Source organism: Phasianus colchicus, chromosome 19, assembly GCF_987193195.1.
Source record: "Phasianus colchicus chromosome 19, bPhaCol1.hap1.1, whole genome shotgun sequence".
Classification (NCBI taxonomy): Eukaryota; Metazoa; Chordata; class Aves; order Galliformes; family Phasianidae; genus Phasianus; species Phasianus colchicus.
This window is the reverse complement of record NC_143454.1, coordinates 11053050-11080009: the sequence shown is the minus strand read 5'-3', so window position 1 is coordinate 11080009 and position 26960 is coordinate 11053050. Positions and strand designations below refer to the sequence as shown.

The 26960-nt window shown below is 42.6% G+C and overlaps 2 protein-coding genes across 3 annotated transcripts in view; both read right to left on the bottom strand.

Moving 5' to 3' along the window:
• RABGAP1 (RAB GTPase activating protein 1) overlaps positions 1–26960 on the bottom strand; it is a 60868-nt gene that overhangs the window by 16781 nt on the left and 17127 nt on the right. For both annotated transcript variants that reach the window (XM_031601958.2, XM_090121578.1), the window contains exons 11-13: positions 25013–25187; positions 23119–23212; positions 20157–20307 (exon numbers count right to left, since the gene is read on the bottom strand). In XM_031601958.2, the coding sequence (XP_031457818.1) occupies positions 20157–20307; positions 23119–23212; positions 25013–25187 (420 nt within the window). The remainder of the gene's footprint in view (positions 1–20156; positions 20308–23118; positions 23213–25012; positions 25188–26960) is intronic.
• GPR21 (G protein-coupled receptor 21) lies at positions 28–14278 on the bottom strand. The gene is made up of 2 exons (XM_031601967.2): positions 14162–14278; positions 28–13860 (listed from the first exon to the last, which is right to left on the bottom strand). The coding sequence occupies exon 2, from the start codon at positions 13499–13501 to the stop codon at positions 12455–12457; it is 1047 nt and encodes a 348-aa protein (XP_031457827.1). The 5' UTR covers positions 13502–13860; positions 14162–14278; the 3' UTR covers positions 28–12454.

The following is a 26960-nucleotide window of genomic DNA, read 5'->3' as shown; positions in this document are numbered from 1 at the left end:
CTATTAGAAAAAGTAAAAACAAAAATTGAGGTAGTATAAACTAAAACACGTCAGAAGAGAATAAATTACTATATGTGAGGGCTGAGAGTTGAGGGATTGACATCGTGTTCTGCGCACTGTTCTAAATTTAACAAATACAGTCTACTCAACCAGAACAGACTGCCTGCAGGCTGGCAGCTCCAGATCACAATCTTGATAGATTTGGTTACCTAAGCACATCTGGGAACAGTCAGTGAGTGGCAGAAAAAGCACATGCACACACACACACACAAAAGCATTCCGGAACATTGCAATGCAGACAGCAGCCTTCCCTTGGAGTCTTCCAAAGGCAATGCTGCCTGGTCACATTTCATTTATCTTAAACTGCGGAGGGTAACGAACAATTGTAAGCAGCTGTATAATGCTGTCCTAAGTTCTTTCATTCGTTCTCCTAAATGCTTCAGCTAGTGAAACCACTCTCCATTCCTTCCATAAAATTAAGCAATTCAGAAGTAGGAAATTGTGTAAGAGCAGCATACAGCAAAACACAATAAAATGCAGGGATGGCTGCCTATAGGAGCAGGGCAGTTCAGCGTTAGGAAGATGGAACTTTGTTCTCTACATTTCTCAGATGCAATCATTTTCAGATGTCTAAAGTGCTTAGAAAGCTGCACCACAACAGATAGCATACAATTAAAAAAAAACATTAAGTTTGAACAACAGATTGAAAAGGTAATTGGAAGAAATACTGTGCGAGTCTGCATCAATTCCGACACAAGAAGTAGTGAAAACTCCTAGAAGAGATTAAAAGAGTTTGACAAAGCATAATAATTCAGTGCAATAAAAAGGGAAAGGTAGGCTTTTTCTCCCAATGGTAATCCAGTTTGAATACCACTTGATATCCCTGAAATCAGTGGGCAAGACTGGCATCAAACAGCCAGCTCTAATGGGATTTGTCAGTATTGCACAGGATGGGCAAGGATACGGAAACTTTTTTTTAGGTCTGTGTCAGACACACCATGTGCAGCTATAAGCATTTGTGAACAATGTCCAGCTTAGCCTGAAGTGCCATCTAGGACAGATTCAGGCTCAGAGGGGGAAAGCAAGCAGGTGTCATTCCCATAGTGGGGTCTTCTAAGGTCTCTGTCAATATTAAACATGGCAGAGAGCTGTTTTGATCCATCTCATCCAGTTCATTCAGTTCACTTTGCAAACTATTCCTACTGTAGATGCTTAAGCCAGACTTGATCAAGCTGCATGGAGACCTGGATATCCTTTGAAAACTGGACAACAACCTGTTGGGCTCGAAGAGCTGTGAGCAGTGGTGGCTGGGAGCCAGTGGCATCCCTCAGAGCAGAGCTGGCACCAGCACAGCTGTGTGTGGGGCTCGGGGACCTGCGGCATGGAAAGAAGACCCCTCCACAGGTTTGTGAGCACCACCAAATGGGAAGGAGAGGCCAGGATGTCAGTAGTAACACAGAAACAGAAGCCCTCTATTTGTCTGCAGATGTTTCCTTTGCCTACCATGGTTCCTTTTTCCACTGTCAAAGAGGACTTTTCCTACACACCACCTGAGAGCCCAGAAAGCTCAGAAATGAATTCTGAGAACTTTTTGAATAAGGTCTTCCTGATCACAACCAATTTTTTGGAAGGCTGCAAGACTGAATTACAGTGAAGTACCCTGCTATGCAAGAATGCAGGTACTGTTCATTGCCAACAGCAATTTGTGGTACTGAACAATTGGATTTCCAGAATGTTACCTGTGTTCTGCTGTAATGGCATAGATTACAGAAAATAATCTTAAATTCACTTGCCTTTTATTTTGCTTATTTAATAGCAGAAGCAAAAGCATCTGGTTGGAAACTTACAGGACAGACTTCGCTGTCATTATGCCTAAAGAGAATAATCAGCAGTCCCTCTCTGGCTTTGCGTGACTTGTTCAGCACTCGACTCCTGTGTTTCAGTGCAACTCTTCAAGCAATCTGTAAGGCTAGTTCCTGCAGCTGAAACACAGCTTAGTGAGAGAAAAATTAGCGGAAATGATAAGGTTTAAAAATGCTTTTCAAACCGGCTTTGAAATCTCTCCATTAGTACAAACTGCTGCAATCCGAGCATTGTGCAACCTTTTCTTTACTCCTATTTTTATACCTTGCTGTGAGAATTGGCTCAATGGGCAATTTCTCATGCTTTCAGGGGACTGGGAACTGAAGGAAACCCTTCTGAACCCACACCCTTCACAAACTGGGATTGAAAAATAGAAAGCTAAGAATGACAGGAAGAAAAAGAAAGTAATAAAGAAAACAGAATGGAAAACAGCCATGAGAACTGAGGCAAGCGCAATAAAGATTAAAATTCTCACATGAGTTCACTGCTCCAAAGGAAAGCAGGAAAATGTGGATGCTCAGACTAACAGCATACCTCTCCTTCCCCTTTGTTGTGCACTTTAAAACATTAGTGGAGTTACACTAAAAACTTCCTCTCCTGCTGAATCAAAAAGAAACTACGAGAGTAATTATGGAAACTAGGATGCAGTCTAGCAGATAAAAGCCCATCTACTTTATCAGCTTTCCTAAAAAAACATACTGGTTCCCACCTGCTAAGATGGATACACTTAAAGGACATATTCCTTGTGCTTTTCTCCAAAGTTTAACATGTTTATGATCCTTCCTGAGAGAATTATCCCAGGATGTGCAAATGAAGCTGCAGTCTTGACCAATGCCTTGAAATTGAGACTGAGATATATTGGAAGTGTTTTCTGTACGTTCAGCCACATTTTAACGACCTGGAAGAGCTGGAGTTGACAGCACCTCTTCACAGGGCTGACACAAATTTGAATTCAAACACCATCCTCATAAGAAAACAAAACTCAAACTCTGCAAAAGTCTCACTCTTGTCACCATGGAATCCACTTTCACACTGCAGTTAATCAGGGAGGTTCCAGCGACTTTGCAATGGTTTTGTCATACAGTCAGAAATGACTGTGAGAAGAAAGGTCTGGAGATTCCATCAGTCAGCAAACGCTACACGCTTCATTTGGGGTCTGACCAGCACAAGGCACGTTGCTGCAGGGCACAGGCAAGGCACTGAAGAGAGCAGCGAGTCAGCTCACAGCTTCCAGCAGCCTGCTCCGCAAGGAGCAGAAAAAGCCAAAGCTGCCTGAAACTTGTACAGACAGGACAGCATTACACACTAAGGGCAAGTGGTTCTGATAAGATCTGCACATTTCACATACATTCTGAAGTACTGAAAGGTCACTTGGTAGCTATTTTTAATGTTTGTATGACACTACGTCACCAAATTTATTTATTTTGCAGGTTAAGGGTGTTCCCAAGATTACTTTTGATAGGCAGGATTAATACTGACTTTTACCCAGAGCACATCCCTGCACCTGCCTTGGACCACAGCAGTGTGAGAGGATTTAGCACAGAGAATTACACCCAGTACTCAGACCTTCAGGAAGCACTACGAAAGCCACTTTCAAAGCAACAGGCGTGTTAGCTTCTCACGAGATATGCTGCCCTGAGAACAGAAGTGTTACCCAGAGAACGTTCACAAATAAATAGAGGGATTCGTGGAAATAAAATGAATGGTTTAGAGAAACACCTGCAGTCTGATACAATAGTGCACTGATACAGCATACTTTCAGTCCAAATATGGCAATATAGAGCAATTCTAAAAATAAAAGTGAATCCCTTGTGATATCCAGCCCTTTAGCTGTGTTCATTTCCTTTTAGGGCTCAAGTTTCCCACAGGAAAAATACAGAGAGGAGTTTGCCTTCAGCTCCCCACATCACAAATGGGTAACACGTAGACGTGCAGTGCACAATGGAAGGTTGTCCTGCTCTTGTGATTACGTTAAAACCAGACTACTGAGAACAGTAAAGATGAGAGGAGAAACCCACCCACTCCACAAAGAACACACCTTCACCACCGCCCCGTTACATCAAAGTCATCTGAGACAAGACGTGAAAACGTGTGACGTATCATTTATTTCTTAAACGTATTCATGATCCATTCAGACCTTTCAAATAAAGTGTACAAGTGCATTTCAGAATAAAAAACTACACTCTTCACACAGCTCTGTAGAACACGACATTTCATCAAGAAACTTGAAGCAAAAACTTCCTAGTAACCACCCATGCATCCTTTGGCTACAATAACATCACTGATCAACAAGTACTGCTATTCAATTCTGAGTTTCCCTTTAAAGAGAAGGAGCATCCTAAACTATGCTGCTCCTTCCAAGGACCTCTCTTTAAAGAGGGAATATCAAATAAATTAGCTAGGCTTTAGGCAGAACAGTAAGGCTACTGAGTACTGTTGATGCATGATCATACATTTGGCTAACAGGCAATCCTAGGCTACGTGAAACACGTCAACAGCCCTTGAAATTTTAGTAGTATCAAGATTACATCAATTCAAAACAAATGGCAGACAAAGATGTAACCAGTGGAACAATCACTGAAATATGTGCAGTTTCTCTTAGGATGGGAAGTGCGGATAGATTCAGAAAAGTGTTTATAAAATTCGCTAAGAACCACACTGACATTCTTAAAATTACATATTTTACAAAGCCCTAAACTGTGTGACTGTACAATTCTACCACATTAAACCGTCTGTTTTAAAAACACATACATAGATCTGTATGTATGTGCATCTACAGCAAAGAGGAAACAAGTCAAGAGATGTATGACAGCCAGAGTACAGATCATCTCAAAGGGAATAATGCAGTTCTTTGAGTTTTAATACCTCATAGCAAAAATACCTCTTGGAAACAATTATGCAAAGATTCAGCATCAGGTATTTACATAGTTCAGTTTAACGTAGTTCACTTAATATTTAAAAATATGTGAGTTATTTTAAATCAGTAACACTTGTAGGTTTTGGCTCAACTATACTTTTTCCTATTATCGCCCTTAGCCAAAAATCAGCTACAGAAACGCCTGTGAGAACAGGGGAGGAGGATCCCTCTGCCCCACGTTAACAATTCTGAGTTGGCACAAAATACGTATTTTTGGAGCCACAATGATAACTGTTCCTCAGCTGTCCTGAACATCCAACCTCCCATCTCCACCTCCTCTCCCTTCCCCAGATACCCACAGAACAAACCCAGGCAGAGATGAGCAGTGCTGCGAGGCCCAGGCCGAGAGCTCAGCACTCAGCACTGCGTCACAACGAGACGAAGGGTTGGAAAGGCTCAAATTCACCTGTCTGCTTTTCTGATCTGCTTCGGTGGGTTTGTTCCCTGCAGTCCTTCATAGCAGGGGTTTCGCACTCACACCTCTTGCTCATCTTTTAATACAAAACGATTTCCAGCATTCAAAGGTGCACAAAGCTTCTACAAACACACACGCATTCCTATGTGTGATTCTGTGTATTCCTGGCCTTTCCACTGACACTCAGGAAAAAGCACCGGCCGTGGCACTGCTTCTGTACAGAGCTGGACTGTCTCCCCACACGACCCCTCAGAGCAACCCTCAGACAGACAAATGTTGCAGAACACACTGAGATAATCTGAGCAGTGGCTTCTGCTGTCCCCACGACTGCGAAGGAGCAGACAGAGGTGGAACGTGCAGACAAGAGAGCATCCTTCAAAGGATGCAGCTCCACTGTATTTTGTTCAGCAAAGCAACCTAAAAGCACATGCATGCACAGCCTCCCATGCTTGCAGTTTAATTGTAAACAGCACGTGGAAAAACAATTCAAAAGGTACTAATGCAATTCTGAACTCCCTGAAGAAAAGACATACCCACGAGTATTAAGAACAGTAAGAAAGCTCATCATTAGCAATCGCAAACTCATTTCCATCCTGTTGCATTCATTAAAGGAATACAAAATTGAATCTAGTGTTTACATGCTAGAATTACAATAGAAACTTGATTTCAGAGGTTACATACGGAGAGAAATTTATCAGCATAGCAACTTGCAAAACACCGTGCTGTACAGCACCTCCAAAGACATCACTCTGTGAACACAACACGTGTGATGTCAGATCCCTTCAGGCAGTTCCAAAGCACGGCTGGAGGGAGCACTGCTTCCTGCGGCCCCAGGATTTTTAGTAGGTTTTAATGACAATTTATCCGAGAAACACCGAATCTCCCAGAAACGGAGCTGATCAGGAACACACCCAGCACCTCACCGCCCTCAGGGAGTTACTTCTTTGTTTGCTAAACATCAATTCCTTTGACAGCATCTATAGAAAATGTTTTTAAAAATGTTTTTATGAAACACTCTTAATACCCAGCAACGCTAATATTTAAAAATATTTCACAGTGTTGTACTAATGTAACTTCATAAAACGAGCAACTTCAGTCAGCTAAAGCTCAAAGCCTTACGCTATATTAAAACAGTCCAAAGTCTTCACGCACACACAACTACCACTAGCACTATAAATATACCTACGCCACTTCAAGTGCGAAGTCTGGCTGTTTTCCCCTGACAAATCACTCAGTACTCCTGCCAGCATATTAGAACGTCACCCTTTACTAATCTAATTACTGATTTTCAAGGATTCACTTACAGCTGAAATCCCAAAAGAACTTTTTTCCAATTTACAATGAAGGAATGACTTTTTTTGATCAAGTATTTGATTGCCCATCTCACGTGAGCTCCCTAGCAGTGAAGGATGACACACATGCACAGCAAGACTTGTTGAGTTCATCTTTAGGAGGGGCTGCTTCAACTGTGTAACTTTTGAACCGAAGGGTCTCCAGCGACGCCTGAGAATCCAATGCTTCAATTCCAGAACTACCACCCTCATGGTACCAGCATGCAGAGCCCATTGCCCAAAGGGCCGTGCTGCTGGGATCTGCTGCCAGGCCAACACACAGATGGGGATCACTCCTGGCTCTTGGTTTCAGTAACTGCAAATTCATGAAATGAAGAATCAGCTCCAACTGTGCAGGCTGTCCAAGTGCAGTCAGGTTGTAAATAAACAACTTGGGTCAGGATGCAAGAACATAAAGCTTACGTTAACATTTTCACTAAGTGCCAAAGCTCAAGAGATGCAAACAGTTTACAGGTGAAAGCCGCAAGCACTTCCTTGCACCAACCACTACACACACCCAGAGCAGACAGACGGTGCTTTGTGTGACATGGCGATGGGAGCAAGAGCTGTAGAGCAGCACAAGTCTAAGGAGCAGAGAACCACGAGCACAGCTCTCTGCCTAACAGTATTTCACAGCCAGATAACCTCGAGTCACAAGAGGCAGAAAGCAGCTACACCAGCTGTACCACACCAGGCTCAGCCACGTAGCTCACCCATGCTGTCCCACTGCAGCCAAGCAGCAACAGAGCAGGAGAATCCCTGCTCCCAGTATGGGCAGAACCCGAGCACTGCAGCTCTGCAGGAAAGGTTAACTCCATCTTTACAACAATGTGTTCTAAATGATGTGACCCAAACTAAATACTCCATTGTGTTGACACAACTGCAGCTTACATCACACCAGAAGTGCACACACGCAGTGCTGTCCCACAGGTTTCTTTTGTTTGTTTCCCCTGGCAGCAACTTTTGGTTTCTTTCTCTAAACACAATGACCTGCTTCTACATATACTACATTTCAACATTCAAACATTTCCTCTTCCAAAAGCTTGTTATGTATATAACTTCAGCTTGTCTTGGCTTCTCTGTGGAAAACATCTTTCAAAGTGGTGACAGCAATGCATAGGCAGTAAGGGAAACGACAACCTCGAACCTCGAAGCTTTAAGTCAGAACATTCCTAATGTAAAATATATTATTTTCATGATAGGGAACTCTCTCATCATCCTAAAGGAGGGACTGGAGAGAGTGGAAAGAGACGAGCAGTGAACAGACACAGCCTGCAGAACAGGGAGGAAGCACTGCTTTCCTGGGGAGAACCAACGGACCCGGCCTCCTCCACCGCACCCCAGCTTCTGCCTTCCTGGCAGCCTCAGCAGCTCAGCCCCAGGGTTTGCAAAGTGCCCATTCCTTCTCCACGGTCCGACAAAAACCGTGGAGGCTTTACACCTCTTGCATCAGCTACAAGTGTACTTTTTCAGCTTCAGACAGAATTGGCGGCGAGGTAAAGTTCAAGTTTATTTTGAATGGTATCAGTGAAAGGATGTGCCACTGCACTCTGCAAAGTGGGAGATGGCAAGAAAAGGGTTTTTAACCTTAGGAACAACACAAGGACCAGGTCAGGCAAATGTTTTAGCAGATGCTTCAAGCACGCAGCACTAAAGATGTGTTTAAACAACGATTAAATAAAACCTTCAGAACTTTCACCTTCTCATACAGAATTATAAATATAATAGTTTAATAAAGCCATTGGAAAAAAATGGGCCTTTTGTTTGTCACGCCTAAATGTTGGCTCCCACACTCACATATTAGTTCCTAAGAAAAATACTTTCTAAAGCACCAACCTGAGTTAGGGATACAAGTTTAACCAACTTCAAATCCAGATGTGGAATAAGGGCAGACTGAAAAGTTTGCCTTCCCAGCTCACAAAGGTTCAATACAGCTGCTAAACACCACAACAAATATCAGAAAGCTGCTCATCAATTTTTCACACTGAATATTTCCATTTCACAACATATCCTTTGGAAACATCTTTTTCCTGAAATTTAGGACTTCTTACACGTAAACCTTTATGCGAAGGGGAAAGGAGCAATGCCTCAGAGATGCAGCACAGGGCTAAAATTTGGGAATTCTCATTCAAGTTTCTGCTCTGAGAAAGATCCTTCCTGCAGCTCCTGAATCCCCCGTAGAGGATTTACAACAAATATTCACAACTGTCCTCTGGCACTCTGACACAGAGCCACGTCATTCCAACTACTAGAAACAAATTTCTGAGCGATAAGAAGCTTGAGATACAAGTACAACCACTCCAAAAGTGAATAAAGACCACAGAAACCAGTAATATTTAATAAAAAACTAACAGTAGATGACAACAAAACTTTTGCTTCATGCAAAAGATAACTGCTATGTTTAAAAATACTGTCACTTGATTGAAAGTTATTAAAATGATAATTCACAGATTTTCTCCCAGCCTATTTGGGAAACAACAATGCTACCACAGCCCAAACTTCCAGTACTATTTTTTTCAATGAAGCAAATGCTCCATGAAGCAAATATTCACGTTCTGAGTAGTTGTGCGTATAGAAATCTTCTCCTGTGGCATTAAAAAAAACCTCCTAAATTCTACCCCGTAAATTGGACCTTGCAGCAGCTCTATTTGAAAGTGAGGCAGAACTCTGATAAAAAATAAGATGGAATTTACAACACACAATTTTTATGAAGATATATTATGATTTCTGTATTGTCTCCACTGTGACATTTACATACACAGTGCTCCTGATGCCAATTTCTAAATGAGCAGGCACACTCTGACACAGATACGGCCAAGAAAGATTAATTCCATGTGTACAGTGATGAAAGCAATCCAAGTGGAAAGCCTGCTGCCCAACAACTCATAGCACACATTCTGATGAAAAGGACTACTGTGCCTCACGTTAACTACGTGAGGAAGGATGTTAAATGGACTGCTGAGAAAACAAGGTAATACTTTTCGAAATTCCTTCTTGCACAGTTGACACAGGGACCAAGAACCACCTCCATGCAGTTTCACTGAAGACAGTGGAGTCAAACAATACAGATATTTAAACCACCTCATCGCCTATAAACCTTGACCAGCCTTTAACTGAAAGGGAAAATGTAACTTAAAATTTAAAACACAGATAAATTAACACAGACAGAACTAGAAATACAGACTAATGAACCAGGCAACTGAGGCAATATTAGAAACTGCCTGAAAATGTGGGATGAAACCTGAATGCTTCAGCTGGCTGCAATTCCGCTCTTCTGACCTTGGAAGAGACTTCCAGATCCTGACTTTCACCTCCCATGGAAATCACCCGAGCCAAAGACTTTGAGATGAGTGAGTGAACGAAAGCCTAGCTGTTATGAATATTACAATTAAAGTTCAGATGCAAGCAACAATGGCTGCAAATTTCCATCTGAATCTGTACCAACCACTACACTAAGTACAAGTCCAGGCTTACAGCTTAAGTAGCAACTGCTTCAACTCAAGTTAAATCTCTATGCCATCATTAAGCCCTTGCAATCTATGCTAAACTTCCATATTCTCAAAAACTAGCACTGAATACTCCTACTTAAACCTTTTATTCATGCCATAAAATTTGGAGGAAAAAAAACCAAACATTTGTCTTCCAGCTTCCACTTTAACTCGAAATTAACTCGAAATGACCATATTTAGGGTTTTAAGCCCTAGCAGATTGGTTTTTTTCTTCTATTAATTTAATCAAATGCTTTGAATGCTAGATTGCATTGCTTCAAAGACGTGGAAATGTTAGCTAAAGGTGAAGAGTCAGAGAAAAGCTACTGGGAGTTTACCTGAGAGGCTGCTCCAAAAATACCACACAGAAATGCTTCGATATTAGTGACTAAAGCCCTTAAACTGCTCCCTAAAGCCCACCCGTGCCATGACACCTACAAAACACTAGAGAACAATTAGCCAGCTGTGAGCTAATGCACCGTTTATAAATGACTCACTGCACCACTATGCTCTGCTCCACCCGCCAAGGCTACCTGGCACAGCCAGGTGTCTCTGACCAAACTGCAGACAGACACAGCTTAGCAGAACGATTCTCCTCTATGCTGTCCGTGCAAAGATGACGGCGTAAGCCCTTACCTAGACAACATCTCAGTATGAAAGACAACAAGCAATGCTGTGAGGGCACGAGGATTTACATAGCCTTAAACTTTCAGATAAACTAAGGAGGAAGCTCATCTGGACCAGCCTGGAGTATGGATGAACACCGAAAGCAGATCACGACAGGGCTTTGTCCCAGGGCAAAGCACCTGAGCCCAGGGCCTGGGGCTCCCAGCAGATCATAGAGGAAGGAACGTGTGTGCTTGAAGGACCACTAAAAAACAGAGATCATCCTGGTCAGCAACAACAGCAGACCTGAGAACAAATACACACAGTCCTTCCTTTGGCCAAGAGAACTGCCCCAGTTCTACAACACACTTCTGAAACTAACTTTCCCTATTTTTCTTTCCTTTCCCAGTATGAAAAGTGTAAACCCACCACAGCTTAATACAACAGCTCAAAGGATTCCCCAGAGTCACAGCTCCAAACGCAGCGCCAGGGCTGCAAAGGGCCATGCAGATGTAATCACTGCTATAGGACACGGCTCAAATGCTTTACTATTCCAGTACAACACCAGTAAGAAGACATTCTTTTGAAAAACCAACCAATTTGAGGGCTGTACTGAATTCTTAATGGCATCACAATACTCAAAAACACTTCATTTAAGCAAGCCTGAGAAAAGCTGTGGTCAATGAAACTTTGTTTCTCAGATACTGTACATTGTTTGACCAGTTAAATATGTGTTTGCCAACAGGATTTAGCTCCTGCTATATTCGAACCATCTTTAATCCCCGGAAGCCTAAAGAAAAATGTCTCTGATTTAGCTCTGTGCACTTATGAATAACTCAAATACTACAGTTAAATTTACAACATAGTTCCCTTAGCTGTTTAGAAGACAATTGTTTTCTTTCCTTTCTCCCTAAGTTCTAGTATGTAAAATATCAAAAGAATTTAGATTAAAGAAAAGGGGGAGGGGGGAGAAGAATATGTTATTTTTAAAGTTGTTCTTGAGAAAATTTCCACACAAAAATGTGGCGTTTCTCCACTGTTTGGAGAATAATTTTCACATGTTGGCATCATTCTCAAGTGGCTGCCACAATTCTGGTATCATGAAATGACAAGTATTTTTCTCTTAGCTTATCAAAACACGTTTTATTTAACTACTAGATGTGGTCTGATTCAAGTTTTTCTTACTTGACAACAACCAGGAAAATGCAGTCTCTGTATTCTGATTGCACACACAGCCAAGCAGAGGAACGGGAGCGGGGACGGCTCAGATCAGAGTGCTGCACTCACGGCTCCGTGAGACCACGTTCATGAGAAAACATTCACATTGTTCCCCACTGTTCTGGAAGTCCTGTCTAGGTAGCACTGAAAAACAAGTTGTTTGGCCCCTTCTGGTACAACGCTGGAAAATTTTGTCAATATACTTTGGCATATATTAAAAAATCCCTGTAATATACCATATACCATGACATTTCCACTTCAGATCTATCATTTACATGTGAAGCACGAATCTCAAAAGAACCTAGCAGAACTGTAAGAAAGACTACATTTTGCTGAAGCTCTCAGACACCCACTCCATTCAGTCACACCAGCTGGAGAGGTAAGTGTCAAGATGCAGCTTTATTCTTAAAAACGAATATGGAGGTGAAACTCCACAGCCGCCTCCACAGCAATAAATTTTTTAAAGTGAAACCACAATGATATGTGCTCCTGATTCTTCTGTGTCAGCAGCATTTCTCAGAAACCTTTTTGCAAATCTGGACATCATAAAATCATATTTAACTTTTTGCAAATTACAGAGCTGTCCCTGCACTTCCCAGTCAAGCTGATAGGTGTCTTAAACGTGACATCCATTGGAAGATCTTTTGCTCCTAGAGGTAGAGGAGTCCTTGGCTACCCTCTGTCTAGCACAAGAGGCACAAATCGCCCCCGAGAGACGCTTCAGCCCCTTCTGAAAGACACTGTTGGAGAGACTGTAAATGACACAGTTGCAGAAACTGTTGCTAATGGCAAGCCAAGTGGTCAAGAAGGATGCAACGCGGTTACTATAGACGTTGGAGCTCTCCAGCAGAAAATAGATGATGTAGGGCAACCAGAGGATGTAGAAGACACTGGTGATACGGAAAAGAACCATGGCATAGCGCTTGTCCGGGCAGGGCTGTGCCTCCCCTGCCTCCCCATCCTGAGAGCTGAAGCGCACCCTCCTCTCGTTGATCTCCTTGGTGTGCTGCTGGCAGATGCGGAAGATGTTGAAGTACGTAAAGCAGACAATGAAAGCTGCCGGGGCGTACAGCATCACCACGATGAAGAGAGTGAAATAGGGATCGGTGTTCCAGGAATTGGCGCACCACTGAAACACGTCCCCGTGGTATCCAGGCTTTCCCCAGTGAAAGGAGGGTAAGAAGACCAGGCAGGAGTACAGCCAAATGACCAGGATGCAGATCCGCAGTCTCCACGGGGTGACCAGCGTGTTGTAGGTCAGCGGTTTGGTGATGGCAATGTACCTGTCAATACTGATGCATGCCAAAGAGGCCATGGAGACGCTCTTCAGCACCGACACCACGTAACCAAAGATTTGGCAAACCAAAGACTCGCTTAAAACAACTGGGTAGTGCAGCAGGGACAAAGAAGGCACCAGACAGCTCACGCCCACCAGGAGGTCAGCATACGCCATAGTCTGGATGAAGTAACTGGTGGTGTGGTGGTTCAGCAGAGGTGCACAGTGAAAGACAAATATCACAATAATGTTGCCCGAAATAATCAGCACCATGAGGAACACAATAATAACCACTTCCAGGAGGCAAAAATTGATGGTCTCCAAATAGCTAATGGCCAGGAGACAGAATGGCCGGCCACTCTGGTTGCCAACCAAAGAGGAGTTCATCTTGAGCACTGCAGTGATCTCTACTTCATGCTCCTGCCTGCTGCCTGCAGCCGCCCCAGGCAGCTGCTGTCATTGCGGCTGGGGCTCTGCGTGCAGCAATGTCAGAACCGGAGCTCGGGTCCCCAGGGCTGCTCCAGCTGCCGCTGCTGTGCATTGTCTGCAGCGCAATTCCCCTTTAAACCCGGCTCCGCGCCGCTACCGGTGCGCGGGGACCCGGCGGCAGTCATGTCAGCAACTTCACGCTGACACAGGGCGGCTATCAGAGCCCTCCGGGTGGGCCGCCTCGCTCAGGAGGGCTGAGGGATGGGGAAGAGGGAGAAGGAGCCTTCCTCGAGCGCGGATGGGAGTCCTCCCGAACGCTAACAGGAGAGAAGGGGAAAGCGTTTTACGGCATCATCCCCGCCCCGCTCCCGCCGCCTCCGGCCCCACGCCCCGCTCCGCCGCTCCCCGCCGCGGGCCCACCGAGCGGCGGCTCCCGGTCCGCGCCTCCCGCGGCCGCCCGTGCCGCGAGATGCGCGGAGGGGCGGGGGGCGCAGCCCCGCTCTCCTGGCTCCATCTTGCGCGCCGCTTTGTTCGCCCGCCCCGCCGGGATCGCGCCCCTCCGGCCCCGCCGCCCCCCGCCCGGCCCGGGGCTCCGCGCGGCCGCGGCCCGGCCCTCACCTGCCGCCGGCGAACAAAAGCCCCGCGCGTCCCCAGCGAGCGCGGCGGCTCCGCTCTGCCCGGCGCTGCGGAGCCGGGGGAGGGGACGGCGGGAGGAAGGGGAGGGAGGCGGGCAGGAGCGCGGGGGAGGGCGCGGCGCCGGCGGGGACCCGGCCGGGCTCCCCCGCAGCCCCCGCCCCGGGAAGGGCCGAGCCCCGCGGGATCGCCGCCGCCCCCCCCGCACCCGCCGCGGTGCCTCACCCTGCGCGACCTCGGAGCCAACGGCAAGGCAGCCGTTCCTGCAGCGCGGCGGCTGCCGCCCGGTCCTGCGGGCGCGCCGTGCCCTGCCCTGCTCCCACACCGCCCGAGCAGGGAGGAGAGAGCGAGCGTCTAGCGGGGCTTAAGGCTTTTCTATAGGAGCCCCGGTGGGAGCCCGTTCTATAGGAGCCCGTTCTGGGGGGAAACGGCGTCTTTTTCCCCGCGTAGTTTGTGTTGCTTAGGAGACACCTGAAACCAAGGGCATCCGAGCTGAGAGATGCAGTTCACTGGTAATTCAGGTGCTGCTCCGAAGGGAAAGTCACCTCCTGCGTACGTGCACACAAAGTGCAAAGGCGTCGCTATCACCGACGGCACCAACGCGAACGAAACCAGCTCTACACAACGAAAAGCTTGCTGGCATTCCAGAGAGCAGTGGTGCACAGGAGTCACACCAGCAACAAATCCCACCACACGTATTTGACCAGAAATGCCTCTCCTACGCACCCAAGGCGTGGATGTCGTAACGGGACGCTGCCATCTCATTTGCCCATCGACAGGGTAACACCTGAGAGCATCTCACCCACTCAACAAGCTGCAAAGCACACCTGGAGAGAGACAGAGGCTCGATCTGAGCCCAGGGCCAGGAGCTGCTGACTGAGCTGACCAGCAGTGGAGCAAGGTGAGGCTCTTTGGCAACCTGAGTCCTTTTGTCCAAAATGAAAGCATGCAACTGTCACCAGTACCAGCTTAAATCCACACGCTGGATCCTACCGAAACCCAAGGTTTTGGTTAATGTAAGCTAAGCTTTTGTCACGCTGTTGGATACCCAATGGAAATGGAGTTACAGCCAAAGGAACCAATATCAAAACCATCACATTGCAACACTTGGGATTTCAGTTGATCTGTAGGTAGAAAAGCCATTTTGCAGTGTGTTTTTACAGGTCAAAAGCCTTGGCTGGACAACACCATGACTTGGCAGATTTTTACTCTGTCTCCTACAGAAGTCCGAAACCAAAAATGTTACTTTTCCACCCCATTCCCCCAAAAGATCACTTTGCCATTGTCCTTCATTTCTGTTGTAATTTATGGCATTTCTACCCATGGAAAATTAAGTACTAGAACTGTAGCTAGGAAACATAAACTTTGAATTAAATTTAGGCAAGTGTATTGTGGTTATACAAAAAACAAGCTATGATTGAATTACTGCCGGAGAAATGATCTCCTATCTTTCCAAAGCAGAGAATGATTTACATACCAATTGATTCACATAGTATTTCTGGCTCCTTAGGCATGAATAGGCACATTATAAACATCCTTAGGAAAACAGCACACATTGAACTTTAAATATATCTCAGATATATAAAAATAAGGTAGTATTGGAAATCCTGAGACTGCCCAGAACAACGTCTGGTTGCTCAAATTTCAAAACAAAAGATGTTCCTCTAAATCAAAACGTCCTCCATGTTTTATTTTTATTAGTAGTCCAGGCTTAACTCCTACATTGCCAACAGGCATTTCTATGTAAGAGAATGTTTTCCTTTAGCTGACAGCCCGTTGTTCCCTCAGCACAGGGTAACAGCTCTGCTCCGTGTCCAGGCCAACCTACAGCTGCTCACTGCATGCACCCAAACCATGACCATGAGCTCACACTGACTCTCAATCCACCCTGCACCCAACCTGCGGCACACTGGGAAGGCTGGAACTGGCACTAAAAGGTGACGGAGCAGGATGTAACCCTACCAGACCAGCTCTGGGGTCCAGTGCACAAGCAGCCAACCAAGAGTCTCCTCTAAGAGATGTGAAAATGTCTGGTTTTGGTAGCTGGGAGCCAGGATTCTGGGTGCCAATCATTGAAAATACTTCTGCATTCAGGTGCTTCTCCCAGGGATGTAGCACAACCTCAGCTGAGACTATTAAAAGGTATTCAAGAACTCAAAATTACAATGAGAATTCTTGGGAGACCTACTGCTTATAAAAGATAATTAAACTTTTATCACCACATGATCAAAACTCATCAAACAAGGGATCTGCAAGTTCAGGCACACCAACAGCAAACCTATGTCATACTTCTTCCATACTGTGCTTCTCAGATGTAAGTTAAGATTAATTTCAATTAATTACACACAGTTGTAGCCCTCTGTACTCCTAGAAAATTACACGGATTCCTCTTAAAAGAACACATGGAATCCTGATTGCAACTCATGGAAAATAAATGTTAGCCACCCACAGCCAAAGCACTGCAGTATTGCGTGCCACTGATGAAGCAACCCATTCACTCAAATAATGGTACTGACATTTTAATTTCTTCATTAAATATTAGTGTAATTTGCACAAAGACTGAGGGTGTATTTGGTATAACTTGTGTACTGTAATCCTCTGCTCATGGAGATAAAAGAATAGGAAAATGAGAAAGTGAACAGCAAGAGCCCTGCTGCAGGAGAAAGTGGAAGGAGCCCAACTATAACCATGATTAACAACTGTCAGAAATGTTACCCAGGGTGACACCCCAGGACAGCCCTCTGCCACTGCATTGTATGTATTTATTTACTTTAAGATGTATCACAAAACGTCCCTCATGTTGAATTTTTCTTAATGCAGTGTATTTATCCGGTACAACAGCTCATGTTTGGGTTGGTTTTTTTTGTTTGTTTAATCCTTTCACCTTATGTCCTCCCACACAGACCTACACCCAAAACTTCTTACTGTTTCCTCAATATTTCAGGTTCTTAAAATTGTGGTACTATGAAGCATTTATCTGCAAGAAAATTGCAAGACCTCCACTGATCTGAAAGGTTCAGGAGATGTATTAATCCTCTAAAAATCTGGTCTGAAAAGTAGGCATTGTCTGTTTTGCTTTGATGATGATTTCTTTTTAACCTCTGCAACCAGCTTTATAGGTCTTCCATTCAGCCATGTCTCCTTCCATCTATGACATTCAGCATCTTTCCTTTGGTACCCACTGACAGCCACAGTGAGTCCCCTTCTCTCTCCTCCTCCCGTTCAGGGGCCAAAGCCCAAAGATCAACAGCCATAACCATGACTGCCAAAGTCCTACCAGGAACAGATGCCTCTCAAAGGATTGTCAAGATCGTCTCACCTAGAGTTTTCTTTCAGCCCCCAGTAGGGACGTGACCTCAATTCATTGAGCTGGCTTTCAGCCACACTCTCCATCATGAGCGTGGCAATCTGGAGTTTGCTAAAAGCTTCATTATTGCACACAGATGGTGTACAAATTCTCAAAAGTAATTTGTGGAAGCACCACAGTGGTGCAACTCAGACACTGCTGCAACAATAAAAGCACAGAGTCCAAACCCAGCTAGTGCTTACCAAAACAGCACGGAGCAGACAACGAATGAAAGAACGCGGTCATGAAGGCTTCACACAGCACCTTAAGCTGTGGGCTCAGTGCTGTTTTTCACCTTCATGCACAGATCAGATTTATCGGGAGAACTAGATACAGCCTTCACTGGGGAAACCCATTGGAAGACCTTTCTCTTTCAACTGTTGGGTACCCACACTTTAACAGTAAACAAGAAATTATTCTTGCAGCAGTTAATTTGCAAAACAAAGCTAAAAACACAATTCTCCAAGCGCCAGAAACCACAATTCCACAGGAAAGCAGCAAACATCACAAGAAATGCTGAAGAGACCACATCCAACACCCTGCTCACAATAAAAAAATCACTGAAAGAGGCCAGATGCTTTTGAAGCAGCTGTCAACACAGATCCTTATTAATTTGGGGCTGTGCTGCCACATGGGGTCACGAACAGTCTGGCAGAAATCAAATACAGCTACAGAAATAGAGGTCAACATTAAGAGAGAAGGGGCACCCGATTACGAGTACTCAGAGTGCCACACTGCATCTCCTGCTTGCACTGAAGAGCAAAGGTTTCACATCAACTTCTCAGCACTACACCACAGCAGCCTTCCTCGACAGACCATTTCCAGGGCATGGTAATACAAATAACTGCACTGCCGTTAGAGTGGAGTTTGCATTAGTGACATGCAAAACATGGCAGAGCATTACGAGGCCAGCAAAGCAGTGCATTATAAAGCACCTTGCCTCTGGTGCACACTGACTGTAACTGAGCTGCTCTTTTCAGAGCAGTAAGAATAATTATTTGCATTAGAACTAAAAATTATCAAATAAAGGCTTGAAAATAAAAAAAATAAGGACAAGATGTAGTACGGCTTCATCATACTGTTAGCTCACTGTTATACACAATGGGTCTGCAAACATCATCTTTCCAAGTCCTGGCTCAGGTCCTCATCAGCCAGTGATAATCTTCTTGATAGCCTTTTTGGTAAGCTTTTCTCACTCCACTGTCTGCAGGTTGACAAAATCACCACTGCAGTGTGAATTCACCAAACAGATAATTCTGCTCTAAAAGCACAATCCTCTCTGCCCACCCTACAGAAATAATCACAGCCCATTTTCATGTAGTTTATATTTAAGTGACAAGGCAAATAGTCAGAACAATGGTCTACTAAGGCACTCCCATCTTAAAACAGAATTCATGTTCATTTGCTAGACTTGGTTATTGCTGGTAGCATACTACCAACTTAACATGAAGCAGCAGGGCATGAAAATGGTCATCCAGTGCTCATTGTCTTTAATTCCTTAATTAGCTTCACGCTGAACGACTGCTGCAGGCTCAGCCATCCTCTTGCTGCAGGGCACAGTGCTGGTCAGCCACCCCCCTGCACTTGGACTCCAGAGATGCTTCCAACACATCACATCCAGGTTATCTCCTTTGTGCCTGCCCAGCGTAAATGAGCAGAAAGGTCTCACAGACTTAAACACTTCATTTTTTTTTTTTAATCAGAAAGAGGCTGCACAACGTGCCATCCACTGTGCCACAGAGACCATCTTTCCCATCCTGATACCAAAATACTGAAACAGGGGGAAAAGTGACACAATCATCCAGTCACAAAGCAATTGTTACAGCACTGCAAGGGTAGCTCTGAGTTGCTCCCTGCAAGAGCACTCAACCTCCATAATATCTATATGATTTATTCACCAAACTAACACAAGTTACAGCTCTACTATGCAGGTAGCAATATTAAGGAATTCAACACAGTCCTTCTAGAGACACACATTTGATGAAAATAGTAAAGTAGAACTTATCTGTAACGATAGCGATTGAAACCAAATCAGCACATGGATTTTTTAGTAAGGAAGAAATGCCTCCTCTTTGTCACTTTAGAACTTTCAGAAACACTCGATGGCTGTAACTGATTTTTTTTTTTTATTTTCCCATGTTATTGAGGTCAGCATTCAAGATGAGAAGTTAAAAAACTGCTTCTAGTGCAAAATGTACAACACACTGTTTTTCTATCCCAGGAAAAAAAAAAAAGCTGCAATTCAACTAGCACTGGATTTTTTAGCATAAACATTACTAAGACAACAGAAGAAAATTCAGCTTTCATCCAGGAAATCCAAACAAGCAAAGGAAATGAGCTCCCTGAATCTGTCACTTATGAATGCAATTAACAGAATATTAATTTCTGACACATTAACTCAGAACTCATCTGGGTGTAGCAAGGATTATGAAAACACTCTAGAAGTATGGCAATAACTAATACTGCATGTTAGTTTTTTGGGGATTTTTTTTGCTGACTGAATTCCCCTCACTGGTTGATACACCATATTCAGACAACACATCAGCCTTTCAGCAAGAGGTTACATACTTGGGAGTCTCTCTACTTCCTTACATTAACACGCCAGAGGGAGGGAAATGGAAAAAAGCATCCTACCTTTGTGATGAGGATTCGGTACTTCTCCACCAGGTGATCGTTGTTATGACACCCTGCCAGCAGCTGCCAGACCTCTCCTCTCAGGGCCTCAGGGACACCACTTCTCACCAGTGCTGACAATGTCTTTGGCCTCACGCTCAAATTGAGGTGCCTGGTGTAGGGGAAGGCTTTGTTACGATTATCCATGCAGAAATAAACAAGTAGGTGAACAAGTGATGTGCAGCACCAGACATGCCAGATGACAGGAACATGAAGATGCTCCACATGAAGTGAAATTCTTAACAAAGTGAGAACTTAAGGAAAAAACAGATTTGGAGAACTTTGCAAACTATCTTCTTGATTCCTAAGGAATTTAGATATAATAAAAGCATACATTATAAAACACTCAACAAACCAAAAGCCCACAGCAAAAACTAGAGCTGGGGAAGAGGTACCACATTTGTAGAAGTCCAAGCTCAAACCACACCAAAAAACTGAACACCTTGCAGAAGCAAACACTGCTCTCTGCTCCTTCCATCAGCGTGGACAGGTAACCATGGAACCCTGTTGTAGCAGAACTACCAAAAAACCATGCAGGATTTTCAAACTACACCCAGACATTTCATGAGCTGCCACTGCTACACAAGCTATTCCCAACTAAACGGTTCCCTTTTTTTTTCAAGTGGGACTGGTTGACAGCTCATAAATTACAGCACTCAAGTTGTAAAAACTGAACTTAATTTATGCAGTTACAGAAAGTTAAGCTCAACAATCCATTTGTGGCTCATACATTAAATGCCCAAAATACAGAGCCCTTAAATCAAAGAAATTATAATTTTTCTGCAGTTACAAAAAAAAAAAAAAAAAGAAAAAAGAAACCTATGTAAAATGCACTGATAAATAAAGGCAAAAGCTGAACTTAATTCATATTGATTGCATTCTTTTAATAAACTTGTATTTAATAATCTGCCTTAACAGTCTGGCATACATGGATGATGATTTTACACAGGCTGGGAATCCTTACTGCCCTCCTCCAGTTCCAGCACAACGACTTGCAGCCATCTGGGCCATGCTGGACATTTAACTCAGTCTGTATCACACAGGAGCTACAGTCATTACATCCTCCTAATTATGATAACGTTTATATAACAACTACACTTACATCTACATACATCCATAACTATAAGCTTACAGATCACATTTACGTGTTTATATAAAATACTTACCATACCAAATATTAAAATCAAAGACCGGTCAGTAAAGGTTTTAATTTATTAAATCAAGGCTTTAGATCTGAGTAAGTACAACAGTAATTCTAATGAATACAGCCGTGAACTTTAAGGCTGTGGCCATACACTACCACATTTTTCAAAACTATCTTGAGATGAAAAAATTGTGACTCACCAGTTATAAAGTATGAGCCAAACGTTAATAAGAAATCGCAAAATACCAGCACACATTTAATTGCTATATAAATCTAATTATAGGATTCTAAAAACCTAGCATGAAGTTACCTGAACTCTGATTTTTATGATTTTCAATCCTCTTATGTTAAAAGCTCAAGGATCATTATTTCCAAATACTCATTGTTAGTTAAGAAGGAAAGCCCTTTAACACACATTAAAGCTGTTGTTGCCAGCATTAGCAAAGAAGCACTTCATATCCTCTTAGAGCTGCCAAAACATTTTCAATTGGAGTCAGGTAGCTTAATTATCTTTCAGCCCTCAGAAGAATTACAAAAAACTCAAGCTGAAACTTTCTCATAGCAACAAATGAACAGAGCTCAGCTGTTAAAGGAGCTTCTATAAGTCCAGGAGAGGGAAGAAAAAATGACCTCAGCGCAGCCACCCCTTCTTCCAGAAGTGTCCATTTCTGTTGCACCCATTCCTATCAACCAAGTCCAAACAGTAGTGCAAAAACAAACTAGCAGTAAAAGTGCTGTCTAAATGAGCACCAAACAACTGTAGGAGAAACAATACTAAGCTGTGATAACCTTAATTCAAAGGCTGATGAGACCTGGCTAAAAGGTCACATCAGTGCTTTCCCTCTGCTAAAGTGCATTAGACTCCATCTAATCTGCTGTCCTACTCCTTAGATCCAATGCCCTTGGTAAGACCCTTGGTTGCTGTACAGCCCTCATCCTGCTCTTCAATGATATTAAATAGCAGAAGGCAACAACTAAACCAAGAGCTGAAACATGGCATATTTGAGCTCAATATGATGTTGTGCTTGTCATCTCTCTTTGCAAAAAAGAAAAAAAAAAACACACCCTGAGTTCTTCAATAATTAACATCAGTTTCTTAAAATCACTCAGGCTACTTGAAGGTGGGTGACTAAAGGAACCTTCATTAATGGAAAACAGGTGTTGCATTAGCAACTTGACTGTCAAGAAACGCTCTTTTTATAAATTGGCATTTTGTTGGGAAAAAAAAATAGAACTCATGTACTTCCCTCTTGGCAGGCTCTACAGCCATCTTCCTTCAGAGAAGGGAGGAAAAGCATCTTTGCTATCCAAGTACAAATCTCCCATATTCTTTAGCTGTGGTTACTAAGATATGACAGCTGCAGGGAAAAACGGCTGTGAAATAAATCAGAATTACAAAGAGGAATGGAAGAGATCTATGCAAATAAAGACAAGAAAATGCACCTCTTCTTTTATTATTTAGCTTAGAATTTTTTGTAACAAAACTCCAGTGAAGTTTACATATATGTATCACTCATTTTAAGAGACAATCACCTAAGGAAGCAGCATAAAACAATTTCTATGCTGTATTTAAATACGCACTCAAAACTGAAAATACTTAAAAACATTCCCTGAAGAAATCCAAAGCCAGAGAACATGGGGTGTTATGGGGATGAAAGAGGACTAAACCCAAACTAATTTCAGCTGGCTTCTGGAAATAAGAAAAAATCGAGACAGAAGGAGTAAACAGACTGACAGCATTCAGAATTTTAATTTTCAGAATGCAATTTTGCCACTCACCATTTGGACAGCAACTCTCCCCATGTCTCCAGAATTTTTTCTGCACACTCTTTGGAAACATCTCCAGAACCACTCAAGAGAGGTTCATCATTGTCTGCCAACAGAATAGAGGGGATGCTATGAGATCAATAGACATTACCTTACCACAGCACACACAAATATTGCTTCACTAACTGCATTAGCTTGTGGCAAGAGAAATTTCTCATTTGTGGATGCACTGTTTGTGTGCTCAACACAGAGAAGCCGGAAGCAGTCTCTTCTCAGAGCTGCACAGAGATGTGAGAAGATGCAGAAGACAATCTGCAATATGTGAAATTCGGGCTACCAGTACAGAAAAAAAAAAACTCCATGAAAATGGCCCAGCTCTGACACAAAGAGCCAGAGAGGCTCTGTGCTGCATCACTGGATAATGTGAGAAACAACAGGACAAGGCTCTGGTCAACCTATCTAGCTGCATTTCCACTGAGGCAAGACTAGAGACCTTTCCCAGAAGTAATTATATCCCAAACTTTTGGAAAATCATAAAAATTCTCAAAGAGCACAATTTTCCCTATCTAAAAAGCTAAAACACTGTACAAGCTGAAAAGACAATAAAAGCCATGTGGTTCCACCAACCACCGCAGGCTTGTAACATTGTTAACATCCATGAAAGTCCACAAAGTATTTAACTGCTTTGTGCTTCTACTTTGAAACTTTCTGATACTATCTCTGTTTTAAACCAAACAGCTTTTTGAATCAAACTTTGAGCTGAGGGGGAGCTGAGCAGGGAGTGCTTAGATGACCATAATCACACAACCTTTTTTTTAAACCAGTACTAAACTTCTGTACCGTCAGATATCTTTAAATGCTCACAACAGGCATGATGACATACAAAAACACACTTCACTGATACAGCAGCCAACACTGTTTTTGCATTATTGATGAAACAGCATAGATTGAATTAAAAAATACTATCTTAATTGATACTTGAAATTGTCAGCAATGCAAGAGTTTAATCTACTGTAAACAACAACAAAACAACACACACACATATATGTATGTATATATATGTATATGGATATACATATGTATGTATGTTCCCAGATAGCAAAGGCTTGGAGAAGTTTTTATGAATAACATTTTGCGAAGGAATTAAATTTGAAACTAATTTCTTTTTGTTGGCTTTTTAAATAAAGGTACTGTAAGGCACAGAAGTGAAACAATCCACTCAAGATCACATTAAATGTCAGCAGAAAAAGCAGAAACTCAAGTCATCTACATTCAGCTCAATGCTGTGAGGCCAGATGCTTATAGTCCATATTTTAGCTCAAGAGAATTTTTTTTTTTTTTTTTTTTTTAAAGAGAGAGAGATTGAAAATGCATTAAGGTTCAGACTGGACAAGTCCTGGTATAGTTTTATGTATTGCAGATGTCTATACTTTCCTCTTCACTAAAACACACTGCTTGCTTACATTTTCAAATACCAGCTTCTCATTTGCACTCTCAAATCTTTTCCCAGCTGCTCAGGGAGGGGCAGAAGCTATATGATAATCCCAAATTTTTAGCAGCCTCTTTTCACATTGTTCCAAATATATCACACTGAAGATTTTGTGAGGCCTGGGCTGAGCAAGGCACAGACAAACCACAGAAGTGTCAGACAAGGGAGAGGCTGATCCAGGAATGCAGGGGTACTGGTTACTGAATACTCACAGCATTAAAGCAAGATTTAGAACCAAAGAAACAATAAAACAAAAACCAAAAAACCATGAGCAGCGGCCAAATTCTGATTGGAAAAAATTCAACATGTTTCATAACTAAGATTTATCAACTACGTTTTTTTTTTGGTTTTGTTTGTTTTGGGGTTTTTCTGGTTTTCGTTTGCTGAAGGATTTAAAGCACACAATCTGTATCTTACCTTCTTCTTCATCATCTTCTGGAGGGGAAGGAATCATTGAGCCCTGTGACCCTGACTGGGGCAGGCGAAGAGAGGGGCTCGCTGTGGTTTTTCTTCTCTCCCTCTCCGATTCACTTTCTAGACACACGACTTCATATAATGTGTCTGAGTTATTCTTTCTGTCCTTCTGCTTTATCTACGGAAAAAAAAAATACCACAAAAAGCTATACAGATCTCCAGGTTACTTCGTACAGGTTGTACTTCTGTTTGGAACACAACAAGAAAACATTTTTACTCACATTCTGCAGCGAATGACATCCAATCCCTGCAGAACACCGCATGCACCACAGGCATGCAAATGCTTCTATCCTAATGCCACATGTCTCAAACCTTTCAAAAGAACTCTAATTTCTCTAATTTTCTGGAGAGAGAAGAAATTCTAATTTAACTTTCCCACCATGCCAACTTCTTTAGCAACGTTTTGCCGTGAGAACACATGCACATAAGTTGTTGGGTTCCAAAGTTTATTATGATGTAGTTCTGTTCCCTCCTTAATTTTCAATACTTTCACACCTTCCTTTGCTTTAAAAAGAAATTTTTCCCTTGTGAAATGTTTCCCAAATTTAAATGCAGTCCAAGAATTTTGATTTTTATTATTACTATTATTTATTTATTTTTGTCATAAAGCAATAAAAATAGAGAACAGAAAAGGAAGGATGAAGAAAAGAGAAATAAAATCTAAAATCATACTCTAACGTAAGCTCCCAATGCTCAATTTTATTCTTTGGAGTACTTAACTTAAAATGAGGAGAAATGAATCAAAGCTAAAAATTACTAAATCACTAAATGTAATCTGAGAAAATGTCTCTGCTTTCACCATTTCCGAATAAAGAAACACTGCCAAAGTAAGATAAGCCAACTCTACACAGCTGTATTTTTAATAGGCTAATCATGGCTCCATAGAAACAGGTTTCCCTTCCAGGCTTATCAGGCAGTACATTCAATATTTGTTGCTTCCACTATGAATTCTGATAATCTTCCATTAGTAAACACTGGAAGTTGGACAGTCTGACAGTGCTTTGGAAAGAAAAGAATTAGCTGAGATAAGTCACAATGCCTGTGAATTTAGAAAGACAAAAGATACAGAATTAGCTCGGTAAAATAAACTTCCTTTAAACCACCAAGACAAGAAGGTGCCTCTTAGAGGTAGTAAAATATTTATAGCTCAGCAGCCTTAACAGCTCAACGTCTCCACGCTCCACCTCAAAGATATCCTAAGCAAATAGACTGATGTCAACGAATTTTTGAAGGAAATTTAGAAGGACAGTTCCTGAAATGTTTATTCATATTTTAAGTAAAAGATCAGAGACACAAAAAAGAATCCTTAGCAAACCTCATCTTTGTTACTACCAAGAAATATTGCCACTATACGTTAGTGCTCTAAGACAAATGAACGAGGAATAAAAACCACCACAGAAAAACATCCTACTTCATTCAGATCTTCTTTTAAAAATAATACATAACCTTGCTTTTTTGAACTGCAACCAGAATTATGAAACCTTGAAAGATCACATATATCCACAATGATGTTTGCTTCCATATCTTTCCATTTCTCTAACCAGGACTTTCAATTCAAAGCAGTAATTTCTAAAGCAGGAGAACAGCAGCTACTTCAAGTACATCATCTCTATAGTAACCTGGACCTTCAACTTTCCGCCTTATTTTGAGACTAAGTTATTGCCTCATATTGTCATTATGAGTATTCCGGACAGAAATAATTCTTTCCTTTTAAGCAGATATGGTAAAAAAGCAAGTTGGAAGAAACAGTAAAGTTTTTAACAAGTTCTAGGGATTTATTTGTGATTGCTTGTATTTTTTTCCTCCTAGAGAAACCAGGGGCATGTGTAAAATCTCTACTTTAACCTATGGGAAACAACTGCAGTGAAATTCTGAATAGCTGACAGGTACA